Here is a 24265-nt window from a genome sequence, read left to right as displayed (position 1 = left end):
CAATCTCTACTGTCCTATACAAAACTTCCATCTTTCAACCACAAAGTTAAATGTTTATACAAATAAACAAACAAAGCTGGGTTGGGGAACCACCCAGCTTTCGTTTTTACAGATATTCAGCATGCAAGGGCTGGCTTGTAGCACTGGAGAACCTCGATCGCGTCTTCGATGTTGAATCACCCACTTCCTTCCCATGATAACCTAATCTTCCCAATCCTCCAGAATCTGTGACAGTACATACATGTATATTTTGTGCTTTCAATCTTGGTTCTGTTTAAAAAATACCCAGGAGTCTGCCTAACTTCCTCTTGACTCCCTTCTCCTTCATACACCTCAGGCTGCCACACTGCCTGGCTCTTCCTTGGGTTCCATACCCCCACTCCACACAATCCAATGGCCAAGGTACAGGCTGCTACTTACAAATAGCACCGCGTCCTAAGCATTTTTTAATCAATGATCTGGATTATGATATAGAAGGCAATTGTATAAATTTTGTAAATGATAAAGCTGGGAGGAATGGCTAATAAAAGAGGTAACAGAATATAGGATCAAACTCATCTCAGGATAGACACTTGGCTAAAGGTAAAAAGATTAAATGTAATATATTTAAATTAGAGTTTCTTAAAAATTTAGTATATATAAGGATAGAAGAACAGAATCAAGCTTGGAAATTTTAGGCAACAAAGCTATAACCTTTTTGCATAAGTTAATACAATTTTATGCTCCATGGTAGTGATTAAAGAATAAAGTATTCTCCTACTGTTCGCTAATCTAATTCCATCTAAAGAACAGCATGGGATTAACCAGTATGCATACTAACTATGGTCAGCTTCTAGCTCCACCCCCATCTCTAAACCCAGAAAATGAGGCTGGGACTAAGTCAGGTGAATATACAGAACTATTTCCATGGCTCCAAATTTAAATGGGGTGGAACAAAAAAACAAAAATTTCACTGAATTCATGATATCCTACATCTTTGAATTGATTTGCCATGTCAATTTACAATATCCAACACTTAGCAAGAACAATATCCAATTTACAATATCCAACATTTAACAAAAACGCTAACAATGTAAGAGAAATGTTTAACAGAGAATGATATTTGAGTGAAAAACTGACCGATTTTAACAGTTATTAGTTATAATGGGGTATTATTCAGCATAAAAAGAAATGAAGTTCTAACACATGCTACAACATGGATGAATCCTGAAAACATTATGCTAAGTGAAATAAGCCAGACACAAAAAAGGCAAATATTGTATGATTCCACTTACATGAAATATACAGAACAGGCAAATTCACTGAGACAGAAAATGGATTAGGGAGGGGAAACGGTGGTGTTATTATTGCTTAATGGGTGGAGTTTCTATTTGGGGTGATAAAAACATTTTAGAAAAAGAGTGTGGTGATGGTTCCATAATACTGTGAATGTAACTAATGCCACTGAAATGTACACTTCAAATGGTTAAAATATCAAATTTTGCTATATATATTTGACCACAAACACTCTCTAATCTCTGTCAGTAGGATACATCAAAGGAAGAGACTCGCTTGAGGCCTGACCTATCTCACTCATCCAGTCCAAGTCTGTGGTGTCATGAAATTATCTAGAAAATTCAAGGGCTGACTAACAAAGTCAAACAAAACCTAACCCAAAGGTAATTCTTAAAATAACTCACAAGTAGTTCTCGTTATTAAGTAACAAGGAAATCATTCTCAATTTACAAACTATACATTTACAGTTTGTGAAAAATGAGTGGTTTTTTTTTTTTTTATTTAAATATCTTTTTAAACTTTTATTGAATTTATTGGGGTGACATTGGTTAATAAAATTATATCAGTTTCAAGTGTACAATTCTATACACTTTTCATTTTTCAATTACAGTTGACATTTAATATCAGTTTCAGATGTACAAAAAAACGGCTGTTCAGAATACAGAATGCATTTTCCCTCATAATGATAAAATTTTCCTGGCTAGCCCCCAGAATTCTACCTAAATCATAATGTGGTTAAAATAATGAGGAACTAAACAATAATTATAAGGACTTTAAAAGCATCCTACTGCAAATGTATGTATTTCATCTCTATTATGAACTAAGTAACTTGAGGGCTAATATAAAAATAAAGACATCATTTACAAATATTGTTTCCAAGGGGAAACGTCTGTACTATCTGATGAAAAGATAATAAAAAGACAACATGAATATGTCCCTGCCTATCTCTCCTCCATTTCCTCGTCTTTGCCTCTCCCCACTGCTGAAATTATTAGGCAGATGAAAGTAAGCTAAAGAAACAACAGTGAGCAACATGAGTAGGGGCAGGGAACATTATCAGGTCCTTACATCCCAGAAATGTCCCTGACAATGCATCTACCTAAAATCACATTCCCAGAACTTGGATCACCTTCCTCTAAGGATGAATCAACCAAGAAGGTAGAAATGTGTTTGGCTATCCTTTGTTGTTTCCTTCTTTTCCAAGAATCCAGTTCAGGTCAAGAAGCAATGAGGCAATTGAGCATAGAGCACACTTTCTGCATATATATACATTGGCTACTGGCAACAATAAACCTGAAGGGAATGTCAATGAGGTACTGGTCAAATGCAGGTGCTGCGTTAGGGCTACCTTTAAAAACATGTAGGCTCTAAAATGCTATTTTGAAGAATGATAATAACTATGTGTCAAGGCATTCTTCTCTTACTTGTTCTGTCAGTAACCAAAGATATACATTTAACAAATAAATAGCACTCTGGTATATCTTATAATCAGGTAAATTTGAGAAACACTGCACTAACCCAAACACACATTCATTCTAGACAACAAAAGAAAAAATAAACAAGTGGGACTACATCAAACTAAAAAGCTTCTGCACAACAAAGGAAACCAACAATAGAATAAAAAAGAAACCCATAAAAATGGGAGAAAATATTTGCAAATCATATCTACAATAAGGAGTTAATATCCAAAATATGTAAAGAACTCATACAACTCAAAGGCAAATAATAAATTAATTAAAATTTTTATTTTAAAAAGGTAGAGAACCAAATAGACATTTTCCCAAAGACATACAAATAACCAACAGGTATATGAAAAAGTAGGTACTCAACATTACTAATCATCAGGGAAGTGCAAACCAAAACCACAATAAGATACCACTTCACACAAGTTAGAATGGCTATAATTAAAAAATCAAGAGACAGCCTGGCCGGTGTGGCTCTGTGGTTGGGCATCGACCCATGCCCCAGGAGGTCACGGGTTTGATTCCCAGTCAGGGCATGTGCCCAGGTTTTGGGCTCGATCCCCAGTGGGGGGACATTCAGGAGGCAGCAGATGATGACTCACTCTCATTACTGATGCTTCTATCTCGCTCTTCCTCTCTGAAATCAATAAAAGCATATTTGTTTTAAAAAAGAAACAAAAAAAAATGAAGAGACAGCCCTCGCCAGAGGTTCTCAGTGGTTAGAGCACACCCAAGGGTCGAGGGTTCAATTCCAGTGAAGGGCATGTACCTGGGTTACAAGTTCCCCACCCTGGTTGGTGGTGTGTGTAGAAGGCAACCAAATGATGGGGCTCTCTCACGTCACACCTCTCTCTCTCTCTCTCTCTCTCCCCCTCTCTAAAAAATAAATGCAAAAAATACCCTCCAGTGAGGATTAACAACAAAAAACAAGAGACAATGCTGTATGGTATATAGGAAAGTTAAGAGAGTAAAATCTGCCTGGCCAGCATAGCTCAGCAGTTGAGCATCAACCTATGATCCAGGAGATCACAGTTTGATTCCCGGTAAGGGCACATGACAGGGTTGTGGGCTCAATTCCCAGTAGAGGGCGAGCAGGAGGCAGCCAATCAATGACTCTCTCATCATTGATGTTTCTATCTCTCCCCCTCCCTTCCTCTCTCTGAAATAATAAAGACAAAGAATTTTTTTTTAAAGGATAAAATCTAAGAGTTCTCATCCCAAGGAGAAAAAAAATATATATATATATATATTTGTATCTATATGAGATGATGAATGTTAACTAAACTCATTGTGGTAACATTTCATGAAATATGTTAAGTCAAATCATTATGCTGCACAGCTTAAATTTATACAGTGCTATATGTCAATTATATTTTAATAGAGCTGAAAAAAAAAGACAAGAGAAGTGTTGGTGAGAATGTGGAGAAAAGAGAACTCTTATGCACTGTTAGTGGGACTGTAAATTGCTGCAGCCACTATGGGAAACAGTATGGAGATTCCTCAAGAAATTAAAAATAGCACTACCATATGATCCAGCAATCCCACCCCTGGGCATATATCCAAAGGAAATGAAAACAGGATATCAAAGAGATACCTGCACTCCCATATGCATTGCAGCATTGTTCACAATAACCTAGATATGAAAACAACCTAAGTGTCCATCAACAGATGAAAGGATAAAGAAGATGTAATATATATATATACACAATGGAATATTACTCAAACAAAAGAAAAAAGGAAATCCTGCCATTTGTGACAGCATGGATAAAACTTGAGGGTATTATGCTATGTAAAATTAGCCAGACAGAGAAAGACAAGTACTGCATGGTATCACTTACATGTGGAATCTTTTTTTTTAAATACACACACAAAAAAACAAGTCTAACTTAGAAACAAAGGGTAGAAAAGTGGCTGCCAGGGGCTGGCAGGTGGGAGAAATAGGAAAGGTTCATAAAAGGGTATAAAATTTCAGCTGTAAGATGAAAAAGGTCTGAGGATCTAAAGTAAAAATATAGTGACTACAGTTGATAACACTGTGCTATATATTTCAAATTTGTTAAGAGAGTAGAACTTAGATGTTCTTGCAGAAGAAAAGGAAAGAAAAAAGGAAAGAAAAGAGAAAAGAAAAGAATCCCCAAAAGTTAGATACTATAAACTCCAGGTAAGAAAAGTATTTTAGAAACCTAAGGAAACTGCTACAATGGCAATTTTTAAAAAGAAGAGTAAATATTACAATTCATACTTATAAGATACATCGTAACTGATAGGATATATAAAAAACTGGTAACATCCTTCCTTCAGGGAAGGGAAACTAGGTGGCTAGGGGACGAGGTAGAAAGGAAACTTTTCACTGTCCTTTGTACTTTTTAAAAATTTGAACCATGAGAATGTAACATGTTAAAAAGTATAAAAAAGGAAAAAGATATGCATTTCCCAATTGTCCTCATAAGCTATACCACATTAACAGAGACCAAACTAAGGCAAAAATGAAGTCACATCAGTACTTGCATCATGACAAATGTCATATTACTTAAATGAGTTGTCAGATAAAAATTTGTGAATTTGCCCGGCGGGTGTTGCTCAGTGGTTGCAGACTCGATCCCCAGTAGGAGGGATGTAGGGACCCGCCGATCGATGCTTGTCTCTCATCAGTGTTTCTATCTATCCCTCTCCCTTCCTCTCTCTGAAATAAAAAAATTTTTAAAAATTGTGCCCGGCAGGGCGTGGCTCAGCGGTTGAGCGTCAACCTAGGATCCAGGCGATCGGGGTTCGATTCCCGGTCAGGGCACATGCCCAGGTTGTGGGCTTGATTGATGACTCTCTCATCATTGATGTTTCTATCTCTCTCTCTCCCTCTCCCATCCTCTCTCTGAAATCAATAAAGATATATTTTTAAAAAAAAATTGTGAATTCACTAGGTAAATACAATCTTAACTAAGTGTTCAAAGTTAACATCCCCATTAATAGGATAAACCAGCTACATGTGGTTGTTCAAAGTATTAAGTGACATAGTTGCAAAGTAGCTAATAAAGTAACTAGCATATAATATTAAACAACAACCAAAGTCTCTCACCGTGATACAGCAACTCTGAGGGAAAGGTCTGGTTTCAAATAAACAAATTGCTTTTATTTGTACCTCTTGTAACATCTGCAAACTATGTTATATTATATATAACTATGTTATTGCCAGTTTTGGGTTCAGCTGAAATTATCCAAGAGTGGCAAGACTAGTATTTTCAACAAATGGTCCTAGGAGACCACTGGAGATCTATTTGCAAAAAATGAAGTTAGACTCCTCACAGTATACACAAAAATTAACAGAAGATGGATGAGATGTAAGTATAAGAGCTAAAACTCTTAGAGGAAAACAGAAAAGTAAATCTTTATGAATTGGATTACCCAATGGTTTCTTAGATACAACACCAAACACACAAGTGATAAAAGGAAAACAGGTAAATTGAACTTCATCAAACTTTTAAAGTTTTGTGTTTCAAAGGGCATCACCAAGAAACTAAAAAGACAACCCACAGAATGGGAGAATATATTAGCAAACTATGTATCTTATAAGGAACTTGTATCTAGAATATATAAACAAAACAACCCAACTAAAAAAATGGACCAAGACCTGAATGGTTATCATTTTATAGGTGTATAGATGTACACACGTAAACCTTCAGATATGACCCATAGGTATGAGTTAGATATTCTCATGTAAGTTTTTTCCAGGACCATGAATTACACTGAATCTGACAGTTTTAACTTAAAAAGGCTGAAGTCAGTGTATACAGGTATCCCACCTGCACCTCCCTTAGAAAGTTTGCTTTATAACACTTCACTTTTACAGAAGACCTACATTAGTAGCTATTTTCACTAACTGAAAGAAATCTGAAGAGAATTTTATATTTTTTAAAAAGGCAAAAGCAAAAATAGCAACCAGTGTTTGTTTTACAGTAAGTCATTATAGAGGCAGCAAGCACCCCAAGTAGTGAGAGTGGCACTGCCAAACTCCTTCATCAGAAACCACACTCAGCATCTCAGCATCGAGCCACCATAGCTCCAAACTGTATCTGTAAGCATTTGTACTTTACCTTGATTTGCTTTGTGTATCTATTAACAAGACGTATCCTAAGACAAGTGCTTCTTCACTTTATGCCATTCTGGCTTACAAAAGGTTTCTTACTAGGAACACTCTACTTTCAGATGGGGGGAGGTTGAATTTGGAAGCGTCTTATATTAATTACTATGGACTTGGTTTAAATTCCTTCCTGTAACTGGCAACTTACATTATCTCATTAAATTGCCAGTTATATCCTAAAATGAAAAATTCTAAATTCCAAATTTTTATATTATACAAGCATTTAAGACAAAAAGATTATGGACACCCCAGACTACAAGATGGCTTCAGTTACACCACCAGTGAAGAATAGACTCAGGGATGTCAAAATAGGAGAGCTGCCAAACTGGATACTGATGCAGGATTTCACCCCTAAAGGTACTGCTACAGTGTTTCAGATGTAACTGCTGGTATTACAACAAGTATGTGAAGAAATGGAAAGTCACTGGGGTTTCTATGGTGCTGGCAGCTTACCTGCTTTTCAACTACTGCCTTACTTATAAGGAACTTAAACATGAGCGGTGATCCAACCACCACTGCAGAGGACCCAGTGTGGACTCCACATTCCTGACCATGACCTTTGCCTTCATATTCTAATTAACACCTTATAAAAGGTGACTGGTAGCCCTGGCAGGGTAGCTCAATTGGTTAGAGCACTGTCCTATCTTCCCGATACGCCAAGGCTTCCGGTTTGATCCCCAGTCAGGGCAGGTACAAGAAGCAATCAATGAATTCATAAACAAGAGGAAAAACAAATCAATGTTTCCCTCTCTCTCTCTCTCAAATCAATAAATAAAAATAGAAAGATGAATTCATACTGAAACAGAGAACCCAGTGAGTTTTAGCAGGAAAAGAGTTAACCCTGTCATAAAACTGAAATAATGACAGAACAAGAAAGTACATAATTTTATACCAGAATACATGTAAAAGAATTAATGCAATATATATCCCCACCAAAGAAGATTAAAACACATACACACACAAAAATGTAATCTCTATAGCATGTAAGTGACAAGATTCAAAAACACAAAACACAGGTTAGAATAGAAATTGTCACTAATTAGGAATGATGAATTAAGGTTCTATGTAATATACCAAGCTTAAAATTCCTATTATAATTTTCCATTTTATTAATTTTATTCTCATTTCACATTTAGAATGACATAATGCATATCTCTGAACATACCTATAAAATAGTAGACTTATTATTTTTAGAAAGAGAGTATTTATATCAACTTAGCACATTTAAAAAAAATTTTTTTAAACATATGTTTATTGATTTCAGAGAGAGGAAAGGAGAGGGAGAGAGAGAGATAGAAACATCAATGATGAGAGAGTCATTGATCAGCTGCCTCCTGCACACCCCCAACTGGGGATCGAGCCCGCAACCCAGGCATGTGCCCTGACTGGGAATCGAACCCCAACTGCCTGGATCCCAGGTCAATGCTCAACTGCTGAGCCACACCCAGCTGGGCTCAACTTAGCACATTTTAGCTGTACCTAAAAACTTTAGTAAAATTTAAATAAGCCTTTACAAGTTCCAGTAAGCTAGTGTTTCATTTATAACATTTAATTTTATAGAATTTAATTAGCTTTTGTTATATGGAAAGGTTTTCTTTAATACAAAATTTATAAAATATAATCCCAACATAAAAATGTCAGAGTGATGAAGTTTATAAGAAGCCAGTCCTGGCCGGTGTGGCTTAGCTGGTTAGGCATCGTGCACCAGGGGGTTGCTGGTTCGATTCCCAGTCAAGGGCACATGCCCAGGTAGCAGGCTGGATCCCTGGTAGGACGCATGTACAGCAGGCAGCCAATAGATGTTGAACTATCACATCGATGTTTCTCTCTCTCTCTCCTTCCCTCCCTCCCTCCCTCTCCCTCTTCCTTCCACTCTCTCTCAAAATCAATAAACTAAAAAATAGAATAAATTTTAAAAAAGAATAAGAAGCCAGTCATACAAATGGTTTCGTGATTATAATCATGGCTATTAAAGCTCAGAAGTACAAAGGAAGCAGAACTGCAGCTCTGCAGTATTTTCATTTGGCCTCTACAAACACACGCATATTGACATCTAAAATAAGACCTACTTACTTACTCAGCAAGAAAAATAAAGAGGGAAGGGTGTTTAAATTTGTTAAGACCAAGAGGCCCCTCAAAAATTCAGGCTGGTGAATAACTATCTCAAAGGAAAACCTAAAACACAGAGATTACCTCAGCAACTTTTGGAGGCACTCCATCCCCAAGCACTTCCCTGATGAAGCAGTGCTGGCCCATGTAATATGAGAGTCCACAGGTCCTCTTGAAGGCATCTTTCAGTCGTTTCAGCTCTATATCTGTAACTGCAATTCAGAAATAGAAGATGGATAAGAAACCAGAAGAGAAATCTCTCAAAATCTTCATTTAAAAAAAAAAAAAAAAATCTTCATTTTTTTTTCCAACCCAGTTGCTAATAAAATTTGGCAAATATTACTTCTCTTCCCAGATAACTAAAACAAACCCAAAGATACTTAGTTATAATTCTAATATTTTCAAATCTAATCTAGAAAATAAATATGAAAATTCTTAACCCACTATCTTCAAACAACAGAACATCATACATACAAATTTCAAGCAGGGGCAGGGGAGAGGCAACAAGTATTTCAAATTAGCAGGTAAGTTAAACGGCATTAGATTCTGGCATTAATATGCTTTCAACAGCAATGCACTCCTTTCCTTTAAGATAAAATTTATACTATTTGTACTCCTTAAGCACACACCTATCCATGTGGAGAGTAGCCCCAAGTTTAGCTTAGATTTTTGTCATCATTTACAGAGAAAGTAACCTATAAATAGGTGATTCTAACAACCTAAAATTTTTAGATATTCACTATCAAAAAATGATTACTGAGCCATTGCTTCCGTTTAGGCACAGAAGATTTTTTTCATCGAATAGAACAATCTCTGTCTACAAAGAAAAAAAATGAACAGTTTAATGCTATTCAGTCAGTATAATGATCACAATGGAGACACAGAAATGATACCTTTAGCCCATGCTGGGAGAAAAGAAAGACTTCTGGACAGAGAAGATGATTACATAAAAGGCTAATCCAAGCAAACGGGACAAGGGCATGCCAAGCAGAGATAAGTTTGTTTCCAAGTAAAATGGTGTATAGAGCTTATGAAGAACTGTATATTACTGTAACAAAATAAACAAGACAGGGAGTAATAAATGATAAGGCTAGAGAGGCAGTCATTGACCGAGTGATAGAGATTCTGTTCTGTCATAATAAGGAAGGGATGCAGTAAGAGACAATTCAGATACAAACTCCAGGACAGGAAACAGGACACAGATAAAATTCATTAGTTCACTCAACCAATAGTGTAGAAAACTGAACAAACCTGGAAGCAAAAAGTAGACTGCTACTTCAAGAAGAAAAGGAGAAGCTAAATCTGGAAAATATCTAGAAGGAAAAGTCAGTAGAACTTGGACCTTGATTGAAAGTAAAAGCAATCTAGAATAATACTCAGGATTTATTCTTGAGAAATTTGAAAGATGGCATTATCGTGTAGAAAGGGGATGTAAGAAAACGAGTATATGATAAAGATGAAAAATTCTGGTAAGGACACATCAAATATGAGGAAGCTTGGGGAGCTCCGTTGGGTTTTTACAATTATAAGTGTAAAGCTTAGAAAATTAGGAAAGGTTTAATGGGAGTCATCAGCATATAGGTGGCAATTACCACCATGACTAAGAAACACAATGAGACAGAGACAAAACTGGAAGAAATCAATTCCTATAGTGTGTGCAGAGGGGGGAAAAATACTTCAAGAAGGTTGATAGGAATAGTTAGAACAGGAAAAACAAGACTGTGGTCTCCAAAGAAGAGGAAGAAGGCACTAGTCTACAGTGTCAAGTACGGCAGAAAGGACCAGCAAGATAAAGACTAAAGAGTGCCTGGCACATAGATTATCTGTCATTCATTAAGTGTCTGTGGTAGGAAGGGAAAGTTCATGGGTTCAACAACATGTTGAGCAATGATAATACAGTAAGAGTTAATGCTTTACTAAGTAGCCAAAGTGTGAAACTAGATGCTTAATTCATTAAAAAGTGGACTCATATTAACATTCCCTACAACACTAATATTTTTTCCTTGTTAGGAACACAAAAGTGAAAAACAATAAAACTCATCTCATAAATTATGATAATAGAGAAGAAACTACTTCAGCTACTGGGTTACCTATTTCTTCAAGATGCCTAATTTTCATTAATGGCTTTAAACAAATTAGGATGCTCACAGTGTAGTGGAGGAGACAAGTAAATCAATCACTGGGGTATAAACTAATAATCACATACACTGTTGGTTACAAATTATTTGAAAAACTGCTTTGTAATATGTTTAAAAAACAGCTATTTATTCATTTATAACAAGAAAATGTACAATAAGCTTTTTAAAGCATTTATAAGATGCACTGCCCATCAACTGAGGACAAATTTAATAAGTTATTGTATATGCTCAAAATAGAGAACCAGACATTAAAATATTACCACAATCCATATTTACTGAAAATAAACAGTATTTTTTATTTATTCAAAATAAACAGACTAACACTTGGTGAATATGTAGACAAGGAGTACATAAAGGTGTTCACTGTACAAGTGAAACTTTGAAAACCTTAAAAAATAAAAATTTAGGCAAGATGAAAAATAGAATAGAATCAAGCCTGGTAAAAATTAGCCTTGGCCGGATAGCTCAGTTGGTTAGTGTTGTCCCAATACTCCAAGGTTATGAGTTCAATCTCCAGTCAGGGAACATATAAGAATCAACCAATGATGCATAAATAAGTAGAACAAATCCATGTTTCTCTTTCTCCCTCCCACCCCGTCTCTTCTTCTTCTCCTCTCTAAAATCAATTTTAAAAATTTAAAAAGACAGAAAAGCTTAGATGACCATGGAATTGCCATATCACCTCTGGATCTCCTATCTCTAGATTTGTGTGTAAGGAAAGTAAAACCCTGTATCTTATTTATTTTCTGTTCAGTATACATTGAAACTTAATCCTAACTGATAGAAGTATCAGGTAAAAGTATATGGAAAGAGACTACACTATTACTGAGTTTTTAGAAGTAACAATCAGGTTTATGCTTACATTGGTGTTAATGTGTTGAAAAGAGTCAGGTGGCAGAAAGACTGCTTGAGAGGCTACTGCATTAGTTCAGACAAGAGATGAAGGCCTAAACTAAAAGGGAGGTCAAGTAAGGCAGATTTAAGAGATATTAAAGTTGACTGAACAGGTTTCGATGAATAATTAGCTGTGAGACAACAAAAAAGAAAAAAGGATCTGTGATGATTTCTAGATGTCTGCTTAGTTCTAAGGTGTAACTGTGTCATTGATGAAGATAAAGTCTGTAGGAGAATTTGAATATTTAACATTTACGTGTCTGTTATGGACTAAATGTGTCATTCCCCAAACTCATATGTTGAAGCCCTAATGGCCAGTGTGGCTGCATTTGAAGTTATGAAAAATGAGGTTACACAGGCAGGGCTGATAGTCTTGTGTCCATATAAGAAACATCAGAGAGCTTGCACTGTACCCCACCCTCCACCTCCCCACATGCACACATAAGAAAGGCCATGTAAAAATCCAGAGAAAAAGCAACCATCTCCAAGCCAAGACGACAGTTCTCACCAGAAACCAAACCCTGATAGAATCTTGATCTTGGACTTCCCAGCCTCCAGAACTGCAAGAAAACTTGTTGTTTAAGCCACCCAGACTTTGGTATTTTGTGTGGCAGCTCAAGCTAATACCAAGTTTGGTATTGAGAAATGGGTGCTATAACAAATACCTAAAAATGTGGATGCAGCTTTGGAACTGGGTAATGGGTATAGACTAGAGGAGTTTTGAGGTACATGCCAGAAAAGGCCTACACTGCTGTAAAGAGACTACTGGTAGAAATACGGACATCAAAGGCCATTCTGGGGAGATCTCACAGAAATGAGGAACATGTTATTGGAAACTGGAAGAGAGGAGATCCTTATTAAAAAGTGGCTAAGAACTGGGCTGAACCTTTGCGTGATGAAACTGAATATTTAGCTGCGGATATTTCTAAACAAAGTGTCGAAGAATTGTTTTCTCCTTATTACTTTTAGTAAAATGAGAAAAAGACCTAGAACTTGAAGATTTGGAAATTTCTCAGCGTATTCATACTGCAAAAAATGACAGTTTATTCTGAAGAGAACACTAAAGGTGTGGCTGAAAAACTATTTGATAAGATTAGTATGGGTGTGAACCATCAATTTAATCAATCACCTCAACAGAAGCCAGGAATAAAGACTGTATTATACCAGCAGAAACACTGCCGGCTGGAACTAAAGGAAACAGAAAAAAAGGGGGGGGGGGCAGAATGAAAAAAAGACTATCAAGACTTCTGGGATCCTACAGGATGGGACAACAGAGTTACCTATGCACAAACAAGCGATATCCTTCAAGGAGAGGGAAGCTTGACTGCAAAGGTGATTAAGAGATGGCAGGAATGCCACTCCCACCACTGGCCCAGAAGGCAGGGCTGGTTTTAAAAGGTAGAGTCTCCTTGGTTTAGGGATGGAGAACCAGGATGCCACCCAGTGCCTCAAGAACAAGGCCATATCCCAGTGCCTGGGGGCATGGCTGTCCCAAAGAGCCATGAAGATACACTGCCTCCCCAGTGGGCCTGGAGGGCAGTGCACTGAACCAAAGAGGATTATTCTTGAGACCTAACATCTAAGGGAATTTGATTTGCTAAGATTTGGGCTTGCTTGGGACTTGTCACCTCTTTCTTCTTTCCAATTTATCCCTTTTGGAATGAGAATGACTATTCTATTCTGCCTCACCATTATATTTGAAACTTGGTTTCACAGGTTCACAGCTAGAGAGGAATTTTGCCTCAGGATGAATGAATGTATCTCCTGTCTCACCCAAATCTGGATTCAGATGATAGACTATGGACTTCACACTTAAGAGTTGATACTGGAATGAATTAAGACTTTGGGGGCTGTTAGGATAGAATGCATATATTTCTGATGCAAGGAGAACATTTTAGGGGGCCACAGGTAGAATGTTATAGACTAAATGTACCTGTCTCCCAAAATTCATATGTTGAAACCCTAACCCCCAGTGGGACTGTACTTAAGAGTTGGGAAGTAATTAAGGTTAAATGAGATCATAAGGGTGAAGTCATGATTGGATAAGATTAGCATCCTTTAAGTAGAGACACCAGAGAGCTTAAAAGCTTACTCTCTTGCTCCTCCTTTGGGCACACAGAGGAAAGGCCACTTGAAGGCACAGAGATAAGGTGGCCACCTGCAAGCCAGGAAGAGAACCATCACCAAATCCTGCCAGAACATTGACCCTGGACTTTTCAGCTTCCAGAACTGTGAGAATTAATTTCTGTTTTTAAAGCAATTAGTCTTTGGTATTTTGTTATAGCAGCCTGAGCAAATTAATACAATTTCTATAGTACAGATAATAAACAGGCCAACCACTCCTTTCTAATGTAGATAGAGAAGCTCATTTAAATGGCTTTTGCAGCCTGGCCGGCATGGCTCAATGGTTGAATATTGACCTACACTCTAGGAGATTGAGGTTCTACTCCTCGGCTCGATCCCCAATAGGGAGCGCACAGGAGGCAGCCAATCAATGACTCTCTCACCCCATCCCTTCCTCTCTCTGTAATCAATAAAGATTTTTTTTTTTTAAATAAAAAATAAATGGCTTTTGCAGAGCCCTATGAAGACATTAGAACTTATAGTCCTTGAAAGGAGAATAAAAGTACACTATCTTTGGGAAATAAACTCTAAGGCGCGCAGTGAATGACTAAAACCATGGATAGTACAGAACCCATATATACTGCTTTTTCCCATACACACATACCTATGGATAAAATTCAAATTATAAATTAGTACAGTAAGAGACTTAACAACAATAAAAAAATAAGAACAATTATTAAAATATACTGTAATAAAAGCTAAATGAATGGAGTCCCCCCTCAAAAACTATCTTATTGTGACTGCATATACAGCACGTATAAGTTGAACAAAAGTAGACCTTTTTATAGACATGGAGCATGACTATCCACCATCATCTGCCCAGCTAGGAATGTATGATGAAATTAGCCTGTGAGGGTACTTTCAGTCAGATTTATTGCAGAGCCCCTTTTTCATCCACTTTCTCATAGAGCCAAGGCAGTATCGTACATTCAGATTTTTGCTAAAAGAAAGGAGTTGCTGTTTAAACAGTTTGGTTCCAAAGGCATGGATAAAAATTTAACAACATCTGAATCAGAGGATAACCACTGAGGTAAACACTGGGAGACATGCTTTTCACTGCCAAAGTAGGGCAAGAATTTCCAAACACAGAAGGAAAGCACCAAATGTAGCAAAGACATCACAAACAGTATTAATTTATAAATGTGCTTGGTACAGATGATCTAAAGTGAATTTACCTACAAAAAGTCTCTCTGGCAGGGCACCTATAGCAAAAACTACTGCAAAGCCACTTCGGGTAGGTAATAAAGAACATCCTAGATGGGAACATCTCAGACAAGAGGCAGCCTACAACCACCAAGTTTTTTTTTGCCACTAGTGACCTTGAGAACACAACTCCATCAGAGTTTCAGAATATATGCATTTAGTGCTAAATGGTATCATAAGAGTTTTTTCTCTAAGACGGGACAAAGCAAAGTGGACGGGTTAAACTCTCACACATATTTGTAATCTTTCATCAAGTGGCACAAAATTGGAAATTCTGAAGCTGGCCTAGTATCTGTTCTATAAACTAGAATCTCTAATCTTCCTTTAAAGCATGTTTTAGAAACACAGAGCCCATTGTAAGATGGAAAAAAGACTTAAATGAGGATTTTATAAGAGAAAACATTAGAAAATGTGTTCAATTTCATTAGTTATCAAGGAAATGTAAACTAAAACCTTGATGAGATACTACTACAACTATTAAAGTGGCTAAAATTAAAAAGGCTGAGAACACCAAGTGTTGACAAGGATATAGAGAAACTGAAACTTCTATTCATTGCAAGTGGGAATGCAAAATAGTATATGTGCTTTGGGAAAAGGTTTAGCAGTTTCTTATTAAGTTAAACAAATATATATTCTATAACCTAGCAATTTCACTCTTAAGGTATTTATCTAAGATAAATGAAATATATGATCCCAAAACACTTTTTCAAAATGTTCACAGTAACTTCATTGATAATAGCCAAAAACTAGAAATGACCCAAATGTCCATGCACAAGTGAACAAAAATATTAAGATACATTAATATTACGGAACATTATTCAGCAATAAAGAGGAAAAAGCTACTGATACACATAGCAACATGGGTGAAACTTGAATATTATACTGAGCAAAAGAAGGCTGATTTAAGAGTAGATTCTACGACATGAAAAACTAATAAATCTATGCCTGATACGTAGGAACAGTCCAAAATAGTACAAATATCTGACTTACTGACAACTCATCAGCTCATTACAAATGGACAAAAATTCCCTAAGGATACTCTTATCCCTCTATGTGTCTAATAGTAGTTGATAAACACTGTGAGGCTGCATCTGAAAAGGGTGACTGGCCTAGCAGGGGTGTTCCGTACCTATAAACATTAGCGTTTATATACATTTTTAAACGGCTTTTTCAATTTTATTGTTATTGTGCTTCATCTGGTATTCCCACAGTATTGTCCCTACTACTTTTTTATTGTAAATGCACAGTATTTCAGCTAACCAACGGCTTAAATTTCTGTAAGCCAGTTCCCTATAAATCTAGTCATCATTTACAACATTGTTTCTACAGAGAAATAAATCTATAGAGTACTTTAAAACTAGACTTATTCTTAGATTTACAAAACCGTAATCCAATGTTTCTCTAACCCCATTAAATCACTCAATAGTACAAATCTGATCTTTGACAGTGAACAAATCTACCAAAATGACATTTTCACATATCTTTATACATTCACAATATTTTGTTTTGTCTCTAAACTAAAACATAGAAATATCACTTTTGAAGATAATGCCAAAAATAATCATTCCTCCAAAGTTTCTGAAATATCTATTAGAGAGAAAGAAAAGGGTAAAATATAAACAGTTAACTGAACATAAAAAGAGAATACAAAAGAAATCCCATGACAGAAACAAAGAAAAATCTACAAATATGACACAGACAGGAAAATGGCAAAAAACAGACAAGTGATGATTACATTATAGTTGGCATGAGTAGAATACAAAGTTAAGTTCTAAATACATTAATAGACGATATCTCTCTGAACGAGATCTGGATATCTATAGAGAGTACTATAAAAAAGGCAATTTGACTACTTGAAATATATAGAAATGTTTAGAAGGCAATCAGAAAAAGTTATAGGTCAGAACCTCACAACTTAGAAACAGTACTAGATCTAGTCATCCCTTCTACTATGTCCATACAGAGTTGTTCTTGGCTTTACCACAACACACATGGTTAGTGCAGGCTGCAGGATAGATTGTGGCTCCCTATCTTCATTTCACATATTGCTAATGTCTGTAATCAAAACGAACCTTCCTAACTTTGCAGAGCATCAGGTTGGACCATCTGCCACTACTTCGGTTCCCCAGGATCCCGGAGCTTTGCTGCACTGCGTAAAAAATTAGTCTAATAGAAAATTCTGCTTCCTCCTTCCTATTAGTTTTTCATTAACAAGCATAAAAATGTGAAGAAAAAATAATATGAATGGAATCTGTGTGCTGGACAACAAAGCTACTTTGTTAATGAATAAACCAGTAACAACTTATAAACTCAAGAGCACAAATGGAGTAAAATGGAAGTTGTACGAGTTTTCTTCTACTAAGAGTAACAGCTCATTCTGAAGCATGCCAAATATAGTTAATAACTTCAAATACTTTCTAGAAAGAATGTGTCTTTGAAAACTGCCCATAAGAACATAAATCAAAAGGAGACTTCACTTAGTTTATGGCCATAGGAATCTATTGTATAGTATACTTAAACACTACAGGAGAGTCTTAAAAATGTCATGGAAAGAATGCCTTTAAGTATTCATTAGCTTTTTTTTTTAATTCTCCATAATATAACGAAATGACTATTTAACATATGTTGGTGAAAAATTTTCTGGTTCATTCACTTGTTTCCAGCAAACACACAAATTAGTCATTCTCCTGGTTCATAAACTTCTGAGCTATCAGCAACATGGCACTCATCAGTTCAACTACATTAACTATATGCTTCCAAGTACTCTCCTGGGGGGTGAGAGGTGTCAGTCAAAGACATTTAGTAGCCCAAATACCTTTGCAAATCTAACCAAAATGTAATGATAGGTTATCATCACTGCCTTTAACCTTAAACAAAATAAGATTAAATGTTGTAGCTAACCTAGCATTTTACTTTTTAAAAAGCAATTTCACAGACACTATCTCACAAGATTCTTACAATAGTCTTATGAGATGAGAATAACACATCTGTGGTTTGGGAGAGGTGGGACAGAGGAAGGGAGAAAAAGCAAGGAGGGAAAGGAATGAGGGGACAGGGAAGGGAGGGAGGCTGAGAGGCAAGGCGGGCAGGGGGAAAGGCTGCCTCATAGACAAGTACTTAAGCTTTCAGGTTCCCTAAAGGAAACAGTGAAATTTCTCTTTTACCACCATTGCCCAAAACATGCTAAGCCAATCACACTTAAAATTTTTCGTAAGTTTGAAACCATTTCTTACCTCCACTCTATTTTGCTTTAAAAGCAGTCTTTTACAACACAATATATCCCAAACCTCACTTTTCCAGAAACTTTATTATTCACTAATATGTTTGCAAATAAAAAGAGTCCAGTCCTTCAATGAGATTCAGCTTCCATGTAAAAGTCAAATTTTGTATTTTAGGCTTCAATTTGTAAAGAAAGCCACAAATAACTACACAGATTTGTATATTCATCAAATGATTACAGAATTAAAAGTCAGATCACCTACATTTTACTACTAGTACTAGCTAAACCCATAATTCAAGTTGAAAGTTATTTTCTTGTCTTTTAATTAAGAAATCATGAAATTTTTCCTATAGTTGTATGAGAATTCACCTATTCTTATGTGTCACTAAGATCCTTGCTGAAAGGCATTACAAAAAAATCACCTTAGAACAAATTAATGAAATTTGGAAACAAAAAAAGGTATTAGTCAAATGAAAACATATTAATGAAATTTGGAATAGATCTGTTCTCCATACAGGGAGAAATAATTGAAATGTTTAAACATCCTTCTTAGAAAACTGGTGGGAAAACCACATATAGTGTCTCTATTTTCAACACTGCTGTCATTTGGGAAGAAATACTTTGGAAACAAACTGATGTACTGGCAACCGCTACAAACACCTAACAGATGACAGGAAAAATGTCGTTTTCAGCACTATTAATGGTAACAACATGTAATATCTGACAAACCTGCACGTTACTCCTTCTCATACCAAAAGCAATTCTGAAAAAATCAGGATATAAGAGTCAGGTGTGGACAATTCTGACTTCTTCAAAGAAATTCACACGTTTACCAACTGAGTTGTTTGTTTTTAATAAGTTTATTTGAGCCAAATTGACCACATATGCTGGGAGCAAAATTTCAAATGCTCCCCAAACCAAGTTCTTGTTTTATATTTTCTCAAGAGTGTTTACCAATACTTTATGATTAGAAGGTGCACACCAACCTGATAACGATAAATGTTTTAATCTGAAATTTTTAAATTACAATTATAATAAAATCTAAGAGCTTCAAATTCTTGTAGAGAAGATTTATGTACCAAAAATACTTAATTTTCATGAGTATTTTAGATATTGTTCCTTATTAGCTCTCTGAGCTCAAATTTTCTAATACCAATGACATATATTCTTCTCATTCTAAACTCTTAATCACAACTTTCAGATAGGTACCTAACTGTAAACTATGGCATAAATGGCAACAGTTCACCCACAAGCATAGGGGGGAAAGTCATTACTGTTTATTAAACACTCAGGTAAACAGACAACAGCATTACCAGCTTATGGTTTGAAGAAAAAAGAAAGTTATTTCAACATGTGAAAGTTAATTTTTTTTTAAATCCTCCCCGAGGATATTTTTTCCATTGCCTTTCAGAGAGAATAGAAGGGGCGGGGGGGGGGGGGGAGGAAAAAAAACACTGACTGGTTGCCTCCCACACACACCCTGACTAAAAGCTGGGAGTGAACCGAAATCCAGGTATGTGCCCTTGACCGGAATCGAACCTGCAACCCATCAGTGTGCAGGCTGGTGCTCTAACCACTGAGCAACACAGGCCAGGACTAAGTGAACGGTAATTTTGTTTAAATAAAATGTTCATTGTTTTTCCAGTTTACCTTATCAACCAAGCTCTAATTAATTCAGTTACTCTAGTTTCTTCATGAGTTTGTCTTTTAAAATGACCACATTTTAAAGCTGAATTTAACTTTTAAGACAACTAATCTGTAACTAAAGAATTACCTTCCTGTAATCATTCACTCAATATTTCCCCAAGGAATTCTTGTCCTAGTTATACAGAAAAATTTTATTACTTTTTCATTATTCTACACTGTGACTTCATGGTAATGGTTATAAAGTCATCAGGAAACAAATCACTAAAAGGATTCATTCAGAGAAGACATTTTTATAAATATAATTTTATATGTAATTTTATTAAAATACAAATAAGTACATGAGAAAAACTAGAACAAAACTATCAAAAATAGTTTGGCCTTGAATTCAAACTTATGTAAAGGGTAGATTTCAAAATGACATGAAAAATTAATTCATGTTTTTAATAGTAATAGTTCTAGTACTCTGACATTTGAAACTGAAGAATTCCACTGCACTTGTAGAAAAAATAGATATTTAGTTAGATTTGGTAAGAGTCTGCTTTTGAGTCTTAATTTCTATAATTTAAAAAATATTCTAATTTAAATCTATGGTTGAAAATTGTGGTGCTGCTTTTCCTCCAGAAACAGAAACACACTGCTATCATTAAAGTGGATAAAAAAAATCTTAAGGCCACTTTTTTTTTTTTAATATATCTTTATTGATTTCAAAGAAAGGAAAGGAGAAGGAGAGAGAGAAACATCGATGAGAGTCATTGATTGGCTGCCTCCTGCACATCCCCCCCACTGGGGATCAAGCCTGCAACCCGGGCATGTGCCCTGACCAGGGATCCAACTGCGATCTCCAGGATCATAGGTCAATGTTCAATGGCTGAGCCACACCAGCCAAGCTTAAGCATACTTTTTAAAGGAAACCCATATACCTCAAAAAAACATATAAACTAACAGGCAAGAAACAAACAAATAAAAAGAAACTGCAGCCCTAGCTGGTTTGCTCAGTGGTTAGAGCACTGGCTGGGAGACTGCAGGGTCCTGGGTTCAATTCCAGCCAAGGGCACGTACCTCAGTTGCAGGCTCGATCAGGGGGCTGGGTCAAGGGGTGTGCAGGAGGCAACCAATCAATGTGTCTTTCTCACATCAATGTGTTCTCTCTCTCTCTCTCTCTCTCTCTCCCTCTCTCTCTCTGAAAAGCAATGGAAAAAAATACCCTTTGTTGAGAATTAAAAAAACAAAAAGAAAGAAACTGCAAGGGTTGACACTAAGTAAAAATTCCACCTAACCAAATTTACTGTTTCAGAAAACATAATTCCATCCTTCCTGCTGCAAGAGGAATACCATAGAGATAATAAAGCACTCACGCTGTACTACAGTACTGAAGTGTACCACTTGCTGCTTATTTATTTTAATGTAGATTTTTAAAACTATAGTTAATATAAAGATTAAAATGTTTTATTGGAAGGTGTAATTTTTTTACTTTACAGAAATCAAGAAGGAGGGGAGTTCTATTGCTTATAGTTAATAAGAAATCCTGACAGGAAGATTTAAAGGAGCTTCTCTACTAGAGAAAAATCTTTTCACCAAAAGACTGTGGTTCAAAAGAAATAAGGCTACTAGCTATAGGGCCATTTTAAGATTTAAAAAAAAAAAAGCTGAAGGGAAAGTATATTTTAAACTGAGGTCCTAAATAAAAAACAAAAACAAAACAGTTAAAACCAAGAACTGAATCTGGCTATCAAAAAAGTAAACATAAGAGAAGTCTAAGAGTTCATTTTCCTTATTGTACATAATTAACACAGCAATTCCTGATAACCATATATAGTTTTATAAACAACCTCAAAATGGCAACATTCTAAAGTTTTATTACATAAAAGCAAAAGTGTACAAACATTTCCCAAACAACCAAAGCAGAACAAAATAATTTAAAATAAGGAAGTCTAGACTTCACATAATACAAAGCAAGTTTCTCTGAGAAATGCACAAGTTTCTGATGTAAGACTACATGGAAGAATAATTAGAACAGAATGCATGAGGCAAAATAGGAGTTATTACACATACTCAATTTTTTAAAGATTTTTTATAGGAATAGAAATGATTCCCTGGCTCATATTAGATTAGTTGCTTAAAAGCAAAAAGAATAACAACAACAACAAAAAACCATGACATTTAGATATTAACTTTTACCGTACTCCAAAATAAATTTCAGGCGAATAACAAAAAGTTAAATACTAAAAATATGCCGTCATAGATTATTAAAACCGATTATTTTTAAGATATATGTTTAGAGTAAAAATGTGAAATTTCAGAAGTAATACAAAACACAACAAATGACAGATTTAACTATATACAAATTTTAAGCTTATGCACATTAAAAACAATAGCAAAAAATAGCAATAACATGGTAAGCCAATAGGAGAAAATATTTGTAGCAAATCTGTCAGACAGTTAACATTCAAGGCATGTATTATAAGAATTGTTGATAAACGGAAACAAAGGTAAAAAAGACAAATAATGAGGAAATGCAACTACCAATATTGTGGAGAAAGAAAACTAACCCAAAAAATAAACTAAAACAAGCTATCATTTTATCAATTAACAAAGAATTTTTTTGCAAATTTTAATATCAATTTCTGATGTTTTTTAAAATCAACATTCATATATCACTTTCAGAAAATGATATGAGTCAAAATTGAGTGTCATTTCTACAGCATGGATAGACCTAGAAGGTATTATAATCAGTGAAGTCAGCCATAGAAAGACAAATACCATATGATTTCACTTATATGTGGAATCTAAACAATAAAATAAACGAACAAACAAAATTGAAACAGACTCAGATACAGAGAACAGACTGGTGGTTGCCAGAGGGGAGGAAGATTGGAGGACTGGGTGAATTCTAACTCAAAAAAACTTTCAATGAAGTATAAAGACAGATTTAAGCTATTTTCAGACTTACAAATCTCAAATAATTTGCCTCACATAAACTTTTTCTCAAAAAATTCTTGGAGGAAATCATCCACCAAAACAAGAGAAAATTCAGAAAGCAGAAGGCATGGGATAGAGGTTACAAAAGATCTAGTGCAGGAGAATCCCTGAGATAAGGGTGGAGGAAATTCCCAGGTTCATAATTATGGACAAGGTTCAAAGAGGAACCAGTCCAGTTTGAAGCCGGTCCAAAGGCTGCATGAAAACATTAGAAGAAACTGACATCTGATCATCTCGAGAGGAGACTTGGGCAAGTGACACCACAACGCTGAATTAGTGCTAAATACTTCAAATACTAAACAAACACAAATAAAACCACAATTATTAGCTCTAGGCCAAACAAAAAATTGTGTAGAAAAGTAATCATAGCTTACTACATAACTTCAGCTATGAATCACATGTACATGATAATAAGGTAAACAATGAATATTTATCTAAGCATAATTAGCATATAACCACTACTACTGTGGTAGAATGAATAGGGAGAGGGAGGGGAAAGGGAAGTGGCTAAGGGGAAAGGAGAGGGAAGGCGGCTAAAATCTCATGCTCAGAAGTGAGAAGTCAACAGACAATGCCTAAAACTGAAAAAGCTTTGCCAAATACCAAAATCGACTAAAAGAATATTAAGTGGTCTCTTTGGGGGAAAGAGAAAATGTCAAGAAAGATTAGCTAACTTTCTGATTCAACAAATAGCATACAAACTAACACTTTAAACTATATGCATGCAGACATCTCAGGGGAAAAAACAAGATACAAAATCGCATGTATGTTATGATTAAAACAATATAAAACATTTATTTGAGAATAGAGTAAAAGCAAATAATTGTCTCTTAGATGATGGGATCATTAGTGGAATTTTCTCCCCTTTCCAACCTCTCAGTAGTGTTGTTATAGTGTTTTTATAATTTTAAACAAATTTTGCAAAAGTGCTATTGGATTTTAGTTGACATTCCTGTTTGCCTTTGCTTACAATGTTCCCTCCTTCTCTACGTATACCACCCTAATTCTTGCATTACCAACTGAACACCTAATCCTCTTTTAAAATACCATCTCTTTGCCCAGCCAGGCATGGCTCAGC

At 35.7% G+C, this 24265-nt stretch overlaps 1 protein-coding gene across 4 annotated transcripts in view; it reads right to left on the bottom strand.

Annotated features, from left to right (window-relative positions):
* Positions 1-24265, bottom strand: part of USP32 (ubiquitin specific peptidase 32) — a 103288-nt gene that overhangs the window by 67769 nt on the left and 11254 nt on the right. For all 4 annotated transcript variants that reach the window (XM_081162140.1, XM_081162139.1, XM_081162141.1 and 1 more), the window contains exon 2: positions 9067-9194. In XM_081162140.1, coding sequence (XP_081018266.1) covers positions 9067-9194 — 128 coding nt within the window. The remainder of the gene's footprint in view (positions 1-9066; positions 9195-24265) is intronic.

The sequence above is a fragment of the Miniopterus schreibersii genome, assembly GCF_964146895.1.
Source record: "Miniopterus schreibersii genome assembly, chromosome: 16".
Classification (NCBI taxonomy): domain Eukaryota; kingdom Metazoa; phylum Chordata; class Mammalia; order Chiroptera; family Miniopteridae; genus Miniopterus; species Miniopterus schreibersii.
The sequence above is the reverse complement of the archived record's forward strand: the minus strand, read 5'-3'. Positions and strand labels throughout refer to the sequence as shown.